The sequence below is a fragment of the Saccopteryx bilineata genome, chromosome 1 (genome assembly GCF_036850765.1).
Source record: "Saccopteryx bilineata isolate mSacBil1 chromosome 1, mSacBil1_pri_phased_curated, whole genome shotgun sequence".
NCBI lineage: Eukaryota > Metazoa > Chordata > Mammalia > Chiroptera > Emballonuridae > Saccopteryx > Saccopteryx bilineata.
This window is the reverse complement of record NC_089490.1, coordinates 255,726,973-255,741,093: the sequence shown is the minus strand read 5'-3', so window position 1 is coordinate 255,741,093 and position 14,121 is coordinate 255,726,973. Positions and strand designations below refer to the sequence as shown.

Below are 14,121 nucleotides of genomic sequence, written 5' to 3'. Positions count from 1 at the left end.
GAAGAAAAGAATGAAGGAAGGATAACTATAGTGAATGAAAACAGCTTTAGTGAAAGAGGGCAATGAGTAAGCAAGAGAGATTTTTCAAATAAAAAATTTACTTTGAAAATTGCCTTAGATGGAGTAGAGAAGTGGTAGGTAGGGAAAGCCATTTTTACAAGAAATCAGCTTCTGAAAAAAATGATTTGCAGAGGAAAACATTTTTAAATTTAACTACATTTTAAAGTTTATTTTACTCTACAATTTTAATAGTTTTAAATTGGCACAAGTGATTGAAGGATGCATGCTCCTTTAAATAGGCTGGGCATATGAAACTTGTAATGTACTTTTAATCATTGTTCTATTTTTTTTTTTAAGGGAGTCCAATCCAGATATTCAGGCTTTCATGAAGCAGGAAACTTTCGGCAAAGATTTTAAAAAACTAGAATCTTTCTATTTTCAAAAGTAAGTTACTTGAAAGCCTATTTGTGTTTTTATTTAATCAATGCCTTTTGTAACAGTTTTAGCTATTACTAGTACTGTTTTATTTTTTCATTTTCTCTCCACCCATTGCTAAAATGTAAATGTTGTACACTTTGTGTGAAAAATCATAAAAAGGAAGTATATCCACTGTTTTCTTCAAATCACTAACACGGTAACTCTAAGCGTTTTGCAGCAAGTAACTGTTGAAATATCTGACAGCAGTCATATGTTCTAAGAACTCAGCCGAAAGCCCTGGCTATCCCACAAAGTCTTCATCACCATCCAGCCCCTGTAATTCGATCCCTTTTGTCAAGCCCCAGAGCATTGTTTTACGTTATTATACCTGTGCTGTCCAGTATGGTAGCCACAGCTACACATGGCTTTTTGCATTTAAATAAAAAATTCAGTTCCTCAGTCACATGAGCTGGATGAGGTTAGTTAGTGGCCCCCATATTGGGAAGTAAAGATATTTTTACATTTCCATTACTGCAGAAAGTTCCACTGAAGATCAGTGAACTTTTTTCTATAAAGGCCAGATAGTAAATATTTTTAGGCTTTATGGGCCACATCTGATTGCACACTTTTAATTTTTAAACACTTTACAAAAATGTAAAAACCATTCTCAGTTCATGAGCTATAAAAAACCAGGCTGCAGGCTGTAGTTTGCCAAACCCTACACTAGCAAGCCTAGAGTCTAGCCTTTTCCTATTTAGCTTTTTGTGTGATACATTCTAATTTTTTTTTATCCTGCAGAGCACTTGGCATTGTCTATATATCAGAAAATACTATGGACTGATTGCCAGCAACTGCTGAATGTGATTTATGTGACATGATTAGCTAGATTATAGTTCCTTTTATCCTAAGATACCCATGGAATTCCTAGAGATGGCTGTTTGTACACTTCACTATGAGTGCCCATGTCTTCTTCTGTGAGGGGCACGCTTAGCTCATTCATTCAGCAAATGACTCTTAAACCCCTCAGCTGTGCCAGCTTCTGAGCCATGTCCTACACAGAAGGAGCCACAGGCTCACCACCTGCATTCAGCTGGTTCTGCTATAAAGCTGTGCTATATTTAAAGGTACCTCTCAATGTTACAGTTCTTGGTAGAACACACACATGCTGTAAAGAGACTGTTAAGCTTTTAGTCTGAAATAACATTTCTTTTTTTTCCCCAATGGTAGACTTCTGAATATTATTTCTACTGTAAAGAAGACACCCATAGTCTGGCAAGAGGTTTTTGATGATAATGTGAAGGTGAGAAGTATAAAGACTGCATTTGACTCTGATAATAGGAGTGGCTTAATACTAACATCCCGGATGGAAGGAACACTAATGAAGCATTCATTCCCCAACATTATGGGGAAATTAACTTCGTGTTCCATTTAAACTTTTATTAGGCAACAGCTGTAGACTGAGACTAGCGTTACTGCTGGTTGTTTCGTTTCTTCCATTTACTTCCTCTTTAGTGCGCGGGCTCATCTCTCCCCTCCTCCCTGCCATCTTATTAATCACATAGCAAAGTGCTCGAAGGTTCCTCTTCCAGGAACGGGCAGAACAAACAGTTAAGAACAAATGAGTCTTAATTGCTATTAAGGTGGTTTTAAGTAAAATTGTCAATGTACACTTTTTACTATAAATGGCATCTAACATAATCAGAATTCCTTTGGGCAACTGAGAATTTGCAAGTCCAACTATTCATATTACCTTTCCAGATGGGAAAGCGTGGTAGCAATGGCACTAAAGCCTTGGTTCCTTACACCGATAGACAACAGCTAAATAGCCAACCTGAAGGTTGATGCAACTTCTAAGTGTCTCTAAGGAATAGTACTGGCACCAACTCTGCGCTGGAAGAGGAAAGAAGAACATGGATATGTTCTTTCAAGGATTTTAAGTTACTTTTCTAGTAATAAGTCTTGGACTATAAATCTCACCTGCTGTATTTGCTAAATCTAATAATATATATTGTAATTTTTAACTTCAATAGCTTCAGCAAGGCACTATAGTTCAAGTGTGGAAAAGGGAAACTTACGCTGATAAACTGAGTGCAATCACAGCAGATGGCTTCCCTGCGCTGCTTTCTGCTCCGTGGTACTTAGACTATATCAGTTACGGACAAGACTGGACAGGATACTATCGAGTGGAACCTCTTGACTTTAGTGGTAAGTGAGGCAACCATCATTATTGCCCTGATTTTCTTCCCTATTCTCCCACCAGGAAAGTCTTATCTACATATTACCTACTAACTATCTCCCCCTTTTTATGTTTGATTCTTGAGTTTACGTGTACTTATGAAGAAAGTCCATGGTATCATTTGAAACTCTGTGAAAAGAAATCAAATTCTTACCTAAATAAAAGAACTTCAAAAGTAGATTCCCTTAGATTTTTATCTCCATTTTCACGAAGACTTGTTACTCTCTATATTTCAAAGATGTTAGAATGCATTAACTTTGCATCTCTTCTGAACTGCCTGGCCAATGTCATACACCTGAGCAAGGCTATCCTAGTTCAGTGGATTTCAGGCTCTGTAGTCTGGGTTCTGAGGAGTAGGCACGGAGCTTCAGGCTCTCAGACCCCTTTGTTAAGAACAGTTCAGGTTTGTTTACCAAACTTAAATATATAATTTATTTTAAGAAAACAGATTTTGCTGTTTTAAAAAGTTTTAAAACTGTAGGTCTATTAGGAATTGACATAACATTCTTTGGAAAGCATTTTCTGAGAATTAAAGTCATAATTACTGTAAAACAAAGAATTAGGTATTTAGTCTCTTTTTTACTATCAGGAAGATAGATTTTCGAGGCAGGAGTGGTAGTCACTAGTATTCCAACTTGTATTCATAGGCAACTGGGGGAAAATATGTTCCTAGTGACCAGATCAGTTTGCATAAAACCAATATAAAATGGTATTTTAATACTGGCCACCACATTAGTTGACACATGCTAACAAGCATTGTGTGAACCATAGGGTCAGGGGAGGGAATCGAGTTTGCCACCCTCTCCTGTGCCACTACCATGAGCATCTCTCCCAAGGCCCTGGTGACTACAGGAGGAAAATGTTGCGCTGGGATAAAGGTAGAAGGAGAAATCAGTATTGCCTCTGTATATAAGCCTTGCACTGCAACGACTTTCATCAGTCCAATGCTTTTAATGTAGGTTCTCAGGAACAGAAACAACTTGTCCTTGGTGGAGAAGCTTGTCTATGGGGAGAATATGTGGATGCAACTAACCTCACTCCGAGACTATGGTATGGAATTGAAGTGGTAACATTTGAATTAAGGTGCCTTAGTTTTCCTTCTTTATCCAAGTCGGAAAGCATTAGGAATTTACCCAAACATATGCTTTAGAAACTTGTTTCTTTAAGAAAACATGAATTTAAATTGCTTTGGGAGACATGTACTTTAAATTTTAGGCCACGGGCATGTGCTATTGGTGAGAGACTCTGGAGTCATAAAGAGGTCAGAAATGTAGATGATGCCTACAGAAGACTAACAAGTCACCGCTGCAGAATGGTCCGGTAAGACTATTTTCTAAGCTAGGATACTACTAAGTCCTGGAGATTTTTAACCTTAACTCAGCATTAGCTAGCTTCTTGAGTATTTTTGCTGTAAACAGAAATTCATGTCACCTAAGAAGTAGGGATTTAATTAAGAAAAAATGGGAATAATTTCTATAAGGAGAAGATATATTTGGATTTAAAGCATTTTATAGCTATGTTAAATTTGGGTGTAACTTGGATCTCCATCTTGAATCACTTCAACAATCTTTTTTCAATAATTAATGCTATAGTTGGTGATTCTGATTTAAGCTACTAGGTTCTTTAAGATGGAAATGAATTATAGCAATCTAACTCATCTTTTATTCATACTTTGTTCTATAGACGTGGAATAGCTGCAGAACCTCTTTTTACTGGATATTGTGATTTTGGGTTCAACACAAGCTGAAACGAAGAGGGGAAAAAGCCCACAGCAATCTACAACAATCAATTTGGTTTTGAAATCATGTTAATTAAGATTTGGTACATTGTTTTTGAATAAAATGTATATCTGTATTGACTGAAATTCTATCTTACACATTCTATATAGAAGACTGGCATCTCTCTGTGAGAGAAGCTTAAAATAAGAAAACACCTGATGACATCACTCAATAGATTCCAAAGGGCTGCATCTCTACTGACAGCAATAACCTCATCTATACGCATATAGTTCAGGTTTAACTTTTGACATCAGTGCACATTTCTCATGACATAAAGTAGAAAGGGCAGCTACAATGCCACTGTCAGTTTTAAGTTCCATCCTTCCACTCTTTGAATGTGCTGAAATACTAATTTACTTGTCCAATAAATAAAGCAATAAAAATTGTTCTTACTGAAAACGAACAGGTAGGTGCTCCGGAATTTCTCTCCAAGGACCTAAAAGCACTTAGGTCAAGCCATTTCTCCAGTTGAGCAGTGTACTTTGGTCCTGAGGATTCATGGCTTGATAATTAGATAGTTCTAAGGCAAAAGTAGCTGAGCCTGACGTTAGCGTTCGAAGCACAGTTGAATAACCCTAATCAAAAAATTTTAAATTAGTTATCCAATTTAAGCAAGTTTCTCTTGCTGTTTATTTTTATTTTTAAAGTGAGAGTAGGGGAGATAGAGAAGAGAGACTCCTACATGTGCCTTAACCAAGATTCACCCAGCAACCCTTATCTTGGGCCAATGCTTGCAACCAGACTATTTTTAGTACCTGAGGCAGAGGCTCCATGGAGCCATCCTCAGCTCCCGAGGCTGATGCACTCGAACCAATCGAGCCATGGCTGTGGGAGGGGAAGAAAGTGAGAGAAGGCGGAGGGGGTGAAGAAGCAGATGGTCACCTCCTATGTACTCTGACCAGGAATTGAACCCAGGACAACTTCCACATGCTGGGTCAATGCTCTACAGCTGGGCCAATTGGCCAGGGCCTGCTTATCTTTTGAGCGTTACCAGGAATGGTGATTACATAACTTAACCAAATCACCCATAGAAATACTGTGGAGGACAGAAAACAGAGTAGTGTGGGTATACTTCAGATCTAGTTCCTGGTCCCAGCGTCTGGTAAGATGACTCTGCCAGCTCTCAGGTGCTTGTTCTAGAGCAGAAGAGTCTGGTGGGGGAAGATGGACACTTGCTCAAAACTTAGAAATCGTAGAAACAGGGTAAGAGCTTTGAAGGTGAAAAAATGGTAGGCTTGCAACCACATTTTGGTACAGCACAGCTCTACCTTTGTGGAGCCCTGGAAATGACCCCCATACTGCTTCAATCCCCTGGACTTCTACAATTTAAATCCAACGTCCTAACAGGTCCCATAGCTGAAATTGAACACACAACCTCTAAATCAAAGCCCTGATATTTCTTTTAGGTGTTACTGTCTGTTTTTGCTCAGCACATATATCCTCCATATTAAAAAAAGAATACATACTTTTCAGTCACAATATACCTACCATAATTTCTGCTAAGGGAACAAATCCAATAACAACTCTGTTGTCCTGACGAGTCTGGATTTCCTGAATGTTCCCTCTTCTTTGTGCCAAATCTGCCAGGACTGGGCTGAGGTAGTCTCTAGGCACCGTAACCTCGAGATTCATCAGAGGCTCCAGAACTTGCTTATCAGCTTTCTTCAGAGCCTAAAAAAATTGAATAATGTTAATCCCTCTTCCTTAAATTGGAAATCAAATTTCTGTTAAAAATATTTCATAAAAAATTAATACTGTCCATACTTCTCAGCCTAGAGCTCTGGCAAGAAGACACATTTGTCTACTTTAACTCTCAATCAAGATAACATTTTATAAGAAGTCAAAACCTTCACGACAACAGTACACCTGAGATCACCTGCAGGGGACATTGCAGGTGGTGCTTAGGAAAGCCAGAGAGCACCTGTGACTACGTGGCCAGAGATGCAGTGAAAGAAGTCTTTCAATCAAAGACTTATTCATTCACATTTAAACGTCCCGTTTTGTTCCTGATGCCTATAGTGACAGGCCATGCCACATGTGAGGGCAATTACAGAGGGAAACGGGGAGAACCCAGAAAAAAGAGAAATTTAACACAATAAGGCAGTAAAAACACATTGTCTATTTAAAATAAATATGGGTTAGACAAAAGTAGAATTACCATTGTATGCATGCAACAGTTTATTCTTGTATTATTATTAATTATTGTACTATTTTCCATACAAACAACTATAAACTTCTTTTGCCCACCTCTGTATATTATCTGTTTGGAATTTGGACATAGATTTCAAAGGCCATGAAGAACATGGATAAAAGCTAAAACAGGGTAGGGTAAGTAGGAAGTACAAGAAAACAGGAAGTCAGAGCAGTATCATTACATCAGACAACCTGGTGATTGGGTTTTGGATGGAGTCTGCAAATACCATAAGTACTGGTGAGTTTGACTGAAAAAGCTATCACCAGCCTGCCAGACTTCAAAAGTAAGGCAATACCTTCCTATAAATTCAAAGCCTCTGTTAGGTTATCAAGTGGGATGTAATAAATTTAAAATTAGCAATGGGAACTAAATAACCAAGAAAGTTTGGCTTTGGAATATATCCTCACCTTTATCTGGGTTTGGCTGATCATCTTTCTTGCCAGTCCAACCCCAACTCCTCATAATTAAGGCCTTTAATGGGGGGATTATCATCACCTACACTATTAGATAATGCTTCTGGGTCTCTAACTCTTCCATCCCTGATATCTCACCACCTCTTCTTTCTCACCTACCCTCACAATCATGAAAAATGGCCAGATTCCCTTTATCATAGATATTTCAAAAAAGTAACACACACATAGTACAACAATCTATTGGTTCTTTAGCTAATTAAGCCTTTAACATCATCATCAACTGAAATGTCAACTACAGAAAAGGTATCTAATAGTCCTTAAATGAAAATGTTACTAAAAAGAATGATAATCAACAGCAAACAACTAATTATATTCTCTATAACTCTGTAGTTCTTACCGAGAGCTTTGTGCCATTTCACATGACTTATAGAACAAAATAAAGAAGTGGGAAAAGGTAAAAATTAAGAAGAAAAATGCACCTGACCAGGTGGTGGCACAGTGGATAGAGCGTCAGACTTGGATGCGGAAGACCCAGGCTTGAGACCCCGAGGTCGCCAGCTTGATTGAGTGCGGGCTCATCTGGCTTGAGCAAAGCTCACCAGCTTGGACCCAAGGTCAACTGGCTCCAGGAAGGGGTTACTTGGTCTGCTGAAGGCCCACGGTCAAGGAGAAGGAGAAGGAGAAGGAGAAGGAGAAGAAGGAGAAGGAGAAGAAGGAGAAGGAGAAGAAGGAGAAGGAGAGGAAGAGGAGGAAGAGGAAGAGGAGGAGGAAGAGGAGGAGGAAGAGGAAGAAGAGGAGGAAGAGGAAGAAGAGGAAGAAGAGGAAGAAGAGGAAGAAGAGGAAGAAAGCAATCAATGAACAACTAAGGTGTTGCAACAAAAAACTGATGATTGATGCTTCTCATCTCTCTCCATTCCTGTCTGTCTGTCCCTATCTATCCCTCTCTCTGACTCTCTCTGTCCCTGTTAAAAAAAAGAAGAAGAAGAAGAAGGAAGAAGGAAGAAGAAGAAGAAGAAGAAGAAGAAGAAGAAGAAGAGAAGAAGAAGAAGAAGAAGAAGAAGAAGAAAAGAAGAAAAGAAGAGAAGAAGAAGAAGAAGAAGAAGAAGAAGAAGAAGAAGAAAAGAAGAGAAGAAGAAGAAAAGAAGAAGAAGAAGAAAAGAAGAAAAGAAGAAGAGAAGAAGAAGAAGAAAAGAAGAAGAAGAAGAAGAAAAGAAGAGAAGAAGAAGAAGAAGAAGAAGAAGAAGAAGAAGAAGAAGAAGAAGAAGAAGAAGAAGAAGAAGAAAAGAAGAGGAAGAGGAAGAAGAAGAAGAAGGAGAAGAAGGAGAAGGAGAAGAAGGAGAAGGAGAAGAAGGAGAAGGAGAAGAAGGAGAAGGAGAAGGAGAAGGAGAAGGAGAAGAAGGAGAAGGAGAAGAAGGAGAAGGAGAAGAAGGAGAAGGAGAGGAAGAGGAGGAAGAGGAAGAGGAGGAGGAAGAGGAGGAGGAAGAGGAAGAAGAGGAGGAAGAGGAAGAAGAGGAAGAAGAGGAAGAAGAGGAAGAAGAGGAAGAAGAGGAATGCTACAACTAAGGAAAGATTAAGTTCTGTGTAACTTGAATACGATATACTATGCTCATGGAGCTGTCCTTAGTTCTCCTCTTCAGTCCTTTCCTTGGCAACACTGCTGAATTGCTGAGCTTCAAAGGCGCCTTTGCCTAGCTTTCCTATTTCTGTTGATGGCATCATTAGCCTTCAGTTCACCTGGAAAGGCATCTTTGACTTCCTTTCCCCCAAGTAACCTGAAAGACTTCCCATTCCCTATTCCCCTCCCATGCTGTGGTCCTAGTGCAGACCTAGTCCACTCCCTATCCTAAACTACTGTAGCCCTTCCCCACTCTTATCCCTCCTAGATCCCAATGATTATACTGCCCTCTGCAAAAACTAATGATCATGTATTCAAAACAAACCTCAAACTCCTAAATGTACTTTCTAAAGGTTTCTCTACATTCTGATTATTTTACTTTTCCAACATTATTTTTCACTACTCTCCTGCCTTCATCTAATACTTACTAAAGCTAAAGGGACTCTTTTAATTTCTCCCTGTCTGGAATGCCCCCCACCATGTCCAAATTCTCCAAATCACAGCTCAAATATTAATTTCTTTCCAAGAATCCTGCTCAAATCACGCTTCTTGGCTTTTATGGTTCTTAGTCCATTCTACCTAATATTTTAACTATTTGGCTCTACTTATTTCCCCTCTAAACCTAAAGCTTCTAAAGGTCAAGATTAATGTATGCAGCCTGACTGGTGGTGGTGCAGTCGACAGAGTGTTGACCTGGGACACTGAGTCCCAGGTTCAAAACCCCAAGGTCATTGGCCTGAGCAAGGGATCCCTGGCTTGGCTGCAGCACCCCTGTCCCGATCAAGGCATGTATGAGAAGCAATCAATAAACAACTAAAAAGTGATGCAACTACAAGTTGATACTTCTCATCTCTCTCCCTTCCTCTCCCTTCATCCTCTTTTCTTTCTCTCTCACACATGTGCAAAAAAAAAAAAAAAAATGCACCATATTGTGTCCATTTTAGTGCCCAAGGCACTGCAAGCACAACACAGATGGCTCAAGAAACATATGAAGCATCACTAACTTCTCATAAGCAGAGAGAAGGAGCTTACCCACTAGACAAAGCTTAACATGGGCTATGGTACTTCCATTACGAGTATTTAATTTGATGTAATGAACTAAAATTAAAGATTAAAAGCTAATATGGCCCTGGCCAGTTGGCTCAGTGGTAGAGCGTTGGCCTGGCGTGCGGAAGTCCCGGGTTTGATTCCTGGCCAGGGCACACAGGAGAAGCGCCCATCTGCTTCTCCACCCCTCCCCCTCTCCTTCCTCTCTCTCTCTCTCTTCCCTTCCTGCAGCCAAGGCTTGATTGGAGCAAAGATGGCTGGGGATGGCTCCATGGCCTCTGCCTCAGGCACTAGAGTGGCTCTGGTCGCAACAGAGCGATGCCCCGGATGGGCAGAGCATCGCCCCCTGGTGGGCATGCCGGGTGGATCCCGGTCGGGCGCATGAGGGAGTCTGTCTGAGTGCCTCCCCATTTCCAACTTCAGAAAAATACAAAAAACAAACAAATAAAAAAACTAATATATGGTAAGGCTACATATATTTGCTCACAAAAATTAGGGGATATTTCAAAAATGAATATGAAGCAATAAAATATCCCCTGATTTTTGTTAGCAGTATAGTTAATTCTTATTCTCTAGTATGATCATAATAAAAAGAATAACCAATTCTGAAATAGTTATAACTTTATTTTTTGGAGGCATATTAGATTTTTGAAGGACTGGCCAATATATGGGACTTGGGTTAATTTAGAAATATTCCTCATCTTTCAGATTACTGTTACTTCAATATTAAAACCAATTTCAGGAGAAACTTTAAAAATTACTGGAAGGTAAATGTTTCAACAATTTAATCATGATTACAGATGATATTTCTATATGCTTAGGCAAACAATATTAAATAACTTTATTTTTGAAAGTATAGGGTATTTACTAAATCAAAATCTCTTTTTAAAAGTATGAATTTCAGCCCCTATAATAGAGAAATTAAATTCAGCCTTCTTCAGCCTTAGGATATGTAAAGTTAATTTAATAATTATGGATTCAAGTAAGACTATAGAAAATCAGGTCCCACAGTGCGAAATATTAGGGAGGTGCTTATAAAAGTAAGCAGTTTAATCCAAAATCAGTCACCTACAAAACTAAAGCATTCCCACGCTGAGAGGAATGCACGGAATGCTCCCTCAGCACACTGGACTGCTACAGTAAATCCAGTTCTGGTATTGGGGCGAGACACTCAAGGGCATACCCCAGGTAACCATGCCAAGAAGACCAGATTGCTTTACACTTGGAGAAGGGAAGATCCTTTATCCTAAATCTATTATGCAGTGGATCTTGATTAAAATAATCTTACTTAAATAACTATAAACTCCAAAACTGAAACTAATATAAGATCCTCAGTATCCTCTTTTTTTTTAAAGTGAGAGGAGATAGTGAGACAGACTCCCCCGCAGGGCCCTGACCAGGATCCACCCAGCAAACCCCATCTGGGACCAACATTGGAATCAATTGAGTTATTTTTAGCTCCTGGGGCTGACTCGCTCAGACAAACTGAGCCATCCTCAGCACGTGGGGCCAACACTTGAACCAATCGAGCCACTGGCTGAGGGAAGAGAAGAGGGAGAGAAGGGGGAGGGGGAGGGAACCCAATGGTTGCTTTTCCTGTATGCCTTGACCAGAAAGCAAACCTGAGGTGTCCATATGCCCGGCTGACGCTCTATCCACTGCGCAAACTGGCCAGGGCTGTTTCTATCCTTTAGATTATAGTTCATCTTGGGCCAAGTTCACCCTAGAAATGTCCTCTATGCAAACCTACCAAACTTGTTTCTAATGGCTGTGTGTCTGGGATAGGGAAAGCAGAGTTGACACTTAAGGAAACTAGCCTATTTGCTAAAATTAGAGAGTATTTCATACTATCTATGTTAAACAGTAATTTCTTAGATCTTCTTGCAAATAAAACTCTGGTGATTAAAAATTCAAAGATTCTCCACGGTAAAAACTGTCGTTTACTACAAAGCTCAGGAAACAAAGAAACAAGGTCAGCACTACAAGCACAGCTGTCCACGGATCAGTGGTACACTGCAGTCAGGAGAGTCACCTTAACCTCTGAGTAGTTTTTTTCATGCTCACTGACCCCCGGGAGTGACTTTTTCAAAAAATGAAATTAGTTAGTTACAGTTTTATTAATTTAAAATCATGTTTGTTTGATAACCAATTTATGGAAACAAGAAGAACATACATTTGCCTCTTTTTAATGTTGCCTTACACACTTTTAAAATAAATCGACCATACTCTGGATACTCAGGAGGTACGAGGACGTACATGAATGTCCATACTACTCAAAGTGTTAAAGCAAAAAGGATTAGGGTAGTTACATACCTTTTGTACACATCTTGAGACACAGGCAGAAATCATAGTTGAGGAAGTGCCAGGATGAATTATCAGTGAATGTAAAGTAACTGCCACATCTTGAATTGGGGATCCAAGCAGTGGTCCTAGGTAAGGGGGAAAATATGTATTAGGACTTAATATGCAGTGAGGAGTAACTGAGAAATGCAAAGAAACAGGGAGAGGACTTCTGGTTTACTGTTTAGGAACTCAGAAGTCATCATTCTGTCCTAATGACAAGTAAAAGGAAAAGAGATTGACAAATCAACAACTATTTTTGGATCTGTACGAGAGGGAAGGACAATGGGCAAACCACTGTCCTAAGAATGGAGAGAAGGTGAATACCAGGAGCAACAGCTTCCTGGAGCAGAGACCTACTAGCAGAAAATGTGCCAGGAACCAGTGCCAACGCAGGAAAAACTGAATTGTAATTGATATATCATTAGAGGCTCTGTGTGGACAGATTTGAGAGTTAAAAACTCCAGGAGACCTGGGTCATTGAGGGTAGGGGGAAGCAGGGGACACACTTTTATGAGATTTACCTCCAGGAGCTCAAGCAGGTTCTCACAGTATATATCAAAGTGTCCTTGTGCTTCTGGCCAGCAAAGGGGAAAAGAACCCATTCTGAAATACAGCTGACCCTTGAACAATGTGGTGGATTTAGGGGAATCAACCCCAAAGCAGACGAAAATCTGTGCATAACTCTCGACTCCCCCAAAACTTAAAGAATTAGCCCTTCCCTTTCATATCCATTGGTTTCACATCTGTGGATTCAACCAATTTCAAATCAAAAACAGTACTTCAGAGCACTCTGTTCTTAACAAGGTCTGCCCTCAGGGGCAACTAGTTAGCCAGAGACTAATCTTCAAAGGTATCATCATCACAGCCTGACTGGGCACGTACCCTATTCTAGTCCACTGTATCCACCCTGTCTCACCTAAGGGGGGATGGTAAAAAAACCTGAGAAACACATGGGCAGTTGACAGTCCATAGGCATAGGCTCACTAAAAGACTGAGACCTAATCCTAGGACTATAGAACACTCTGTCCCCCACACCTCAGTACATTACTATAGGCCTATCTACGGCAGTTCCTTTTACCCAGTATACCATGTCCGGCTATGAAGAAAAATTCAAGGTATATTAAAAGGCTAAAGCATAATTTGAATAGATGGAACAAGCATCACAACCAGACATACCAGGGATGTTGGAATGCCCAGATTGGGAATGTAAAACAGCTATAATTAACATGTTAGGGGCTCTAACAGATAAAACAGACAGCATGCAAGAAGATGGTAAAAAAAAAAAAATAGAGACATAAAGTCCTGAGAAAGAACCAAACAGAAATGCTGGAGCTCAAAAACACCGTAACAGAAATAAGAATACCTCTGATGGGCTTGTAAACAGACTGGACAAGGCTAAAGGAAGAGTCTGAATTTAACACAGTAGAAACCTCCAAAACTGAAAACCAAAGTGAACACAAGACTGAAGAAACAAAACAGAAGCCAAAGACTATGGAATAATTATAAAAGCCATAACATATATAATGGGAAGAGAGAGGGAGAAAATGTTACCAAAGTTACAAAAAAAACCCAAAATGATCTGTACTATTGGGAGTGATTCAATGGCTGAGTGTGAGAGTCATGCTTACTCTTGTCTGAGTACCTTACCTTGGAGGCATGCACTGTGAATTCCATTTTCAACTGCATCTTGGGCACCCTTCAAAATGTCTTCACTAACACTTTCAGCATACTCAATAACTGGCATAACAGACAATGTTTCAATTGGCTTTGCTTCCAGCTCTACAGTCACAAGATGTCGTTTATCTCCTAAAGTTCTATCTAAGGTATCTGTAAACAAATTGAATGTATGCCTTAGAGATTTGTTCCGAAATGGTGTCAAGGTACCACAAATGGGAAAACTATAATCAACAAGTTCAAGCTCTCATGGAAGATAAAGTGGGAGGAAAACATTAACAATGCAATACAGTATAAAAATGTCAGAGTAAGTAGTTCTACCATAAAAGCATAGCTTCCATGTCTATCAATGTTAAAAACCTGCTTTGAATCACCTAATATTGCTATAGTTAGGATACTTTGAG

The 14,121-nt window shown here is 39.5% G+C and overlaps 2 protein-coding genes across 14 annotated transcripts in view; one reads left to right on the top strand and one right to left on the bottom strand.

Annotated features, from left to right (window-relative positions):
* The window catches only part of HEXB (hexosaminidase subunit beta), a 29,155-nt gene extending 24,638 nt beyond the window's left edge, over positions 1-4,517 (top strand). Inside the window, exons 9-14 of the mRNA XM_066241274.1 lie at positions 358-444; positions 1,645-1,717; positions 2,448-2,622; positions 3,613-3,703; positions 3,869-3,973; positions 4,337-4,517. Of these exons, the coding sequence (XP_066097371.1) occupies positions 358-444; positions 1,645-1,717; positions 2,448-2,622; positions 3,613-3,703; positions 3,869-3,973; positions 4,337-4,400 (595 nt within the window). The 3' untranslated portion in view covers positions 4,401-4,517. The remainder of the gene's footprint in view (positions 1-357; positions 445-1,644; positions 1,718-2,447; positions 2,623-3,612; positions 3,704-3,868; positions 3,974-4,336) is intronic.
* The window catches only part of GFM2 (GTP dependent ribosome recycling factor mitochondrial 2), a 105,764-nt gene that overhangs the window by 41,806 nt on the left and 49,837 nt on the right, over positions 1-14,121 (bottom strand). For 5 of the 13 annotated variants that reach the window (XM_066241218.1, XM_066241224.1, XM_066241200.1 and 2 more), the window contains 4 exons: positions 13,691-13,870; positions 12,014-12,129; positions 5,920-6,102; positions 4,443-5,006 (listed from right to left, as the gene is read on the bottom strand). In XM_066241218.1, coding sequence (XP_066097315.1) covers positions 4,878-5,006; positions 5,920-6,102; positions 12,014-12,129; positions 13,691-13,870 — 608 coding nt within the window. In that variant the 3' untranslated portion in view covers positions 4,443-4,877. The other 8 variants (XR_010726837.1, XR_010726836.1, XR_010726838.1 and 5 more) reach the window with 5 other exon arrangements.